The sequence below is a fragment of the Sinocyclocheilus rhinocerous genome, unplaced genomic scaffold (assembly GCF_001515625.1).
Source record: "Sinocyclocheilus rhinocerous isolate Xijiao unplaced genomic scaffold, SAMN03320098_v1.1 scaffold14408, whole genome shotgun sequence".
Taxonomy (NCBI): Eukaryota; Metazoa; Chordata; class Actinopteri; order Cypriniformes; family Cyprinidae; genus Sinocyclocheilus; species Sinocyclocheilus rhinocerous.
The window spans coordinates 1-1357 of record NW_015668177.1 but is presented as its reverse complement, the minus strand read 5'-3'; the positions used below and the strand labels follow the sequence as shown (position 1 = coordinate 1357).

The 1357-nt window shown below is 43.5% G+C and overlaps 1 protein-coding gene across 1 annotated transcript; it reads left to right on the top strand.

Moving 5' to 3' along the window:
* Positions 1-292: 292 nt before the first annotated feature.
* On the top strand, positions 293-1354 carry LOC107734002 (gastrula zinc finger protein XlCGF8.2DB-like; the record flags this gene model as incomplete). The annotated part of the gene is made up of 1 exon (XM_016545859.1): positions 293-1354. A coding segment is annotated over exon 1 (1050 nt), but the record flags the coding sequence as incomplete, so codon positions are not given.
* Between the last annotated feature and the right edge of the window lie 3 nt (positions 1355-1357).

Below are 1357 nucleotides of genomic sequence, written 5' to 3'. Positions count from 1 at the left end.
CTGTGTTCTGGTGTTACATTTGAGTTCACTTTTTCATTTCCCTTTAATTTGTAATGTATGATATACAGAAAATAAAATCCCCCATGAGTGGTTTGGAGAATAGATGGATAAAAATAAAACTTTTTTTCTTATTTTAGACTTAATGGAACAGATCGAGGAGAGTGAAGAACTGAGTGAAGGAGAGGAGAAAAATCCTGTCAAAACTGGAGAAAAGTCATTTAGGAGAGCCAACAGTTCTTGCCCTCAGACCGGAAAGAGATTCCCAAACACAAAAAGTCACACGAGGGTTCATGGTGGAGAGAAGATGCACACGTGTGATCAATGCGGGAAGAGTTTCACACGAAAAGGTAGCATTAAAGAACACATGAAAATCCACACTGGAGAGAAATCGTACTCATGTGATCAGTGCGGGAAGAGTTTCACACGAAAAGACCACCTTAAGAGTCACATGAAAATCCACACTGGAGAGAAACCGTACTCATGTGATCAATGTGGGACCAGTTTTACACATGAAGCAAACCTTAAGAAACACATGACAATCCACACTGGAGAAAAACCGCACACGTGTGATCAGTGCGGGATGAGTTTTGCACAAAAAGGAAACCTTAAGAAACACATGACAATCCACACTGGAGAGAAACCGCACACATGTGATCAGTGCGGGAACAGTTTTGCACGAAAAGAACACCTTACGGTACACAAGAGGATCCACACTGGAGAGAAGCCACACGCGTGTGATCAATGCGGACAGAGTTTTGCACAAAAAGGAGCCCTTAATGTTCACATGAGGATCCACACCGGAGCGAAGCCGTACCCATGTGATCAGTGCGGGAAGAGTTTTACAGATGCGAGCACGCTTAAAATACATCTGCGTTCGCATTCTGGAAAAAGACCATTTTACTGTGACCAGTGCGGGAAAACATTTACATCAGCTTCAGGCCTAAGGGTCCACCTGAACATTCACACAAAAGAAAAGCCTCACATGTGTTCTTTGTGTGGAAAGAGTTTTAGTGTGCGGAGTGGCTTAAAAGAAAACCAGAAAAGACACAGTGGTGTGAAGGATCACATGTGCTTTGATTGTGGGAAGACCTTTTTTACTGCCGGTGACCTGAGAAAGCACCAGACAGTTCACACTGGAGGAAAGCCTTACAAGTGTTCACACTGTGACCAGAGATTTGATTGGCCAGGATATCTGAAAATACACGAGAAGCTCCACACGGGAGAAAAGCCGCACACGTGTGATCAGTGCGGGAAGAGTTTTGCACAAAAATCAAACCTTAAGATTCACATGAAAACACACACTGGAGAGAAGCCGTACTCCTGTGATCAATGTGGGACCAGTTTTACATTCAACGTA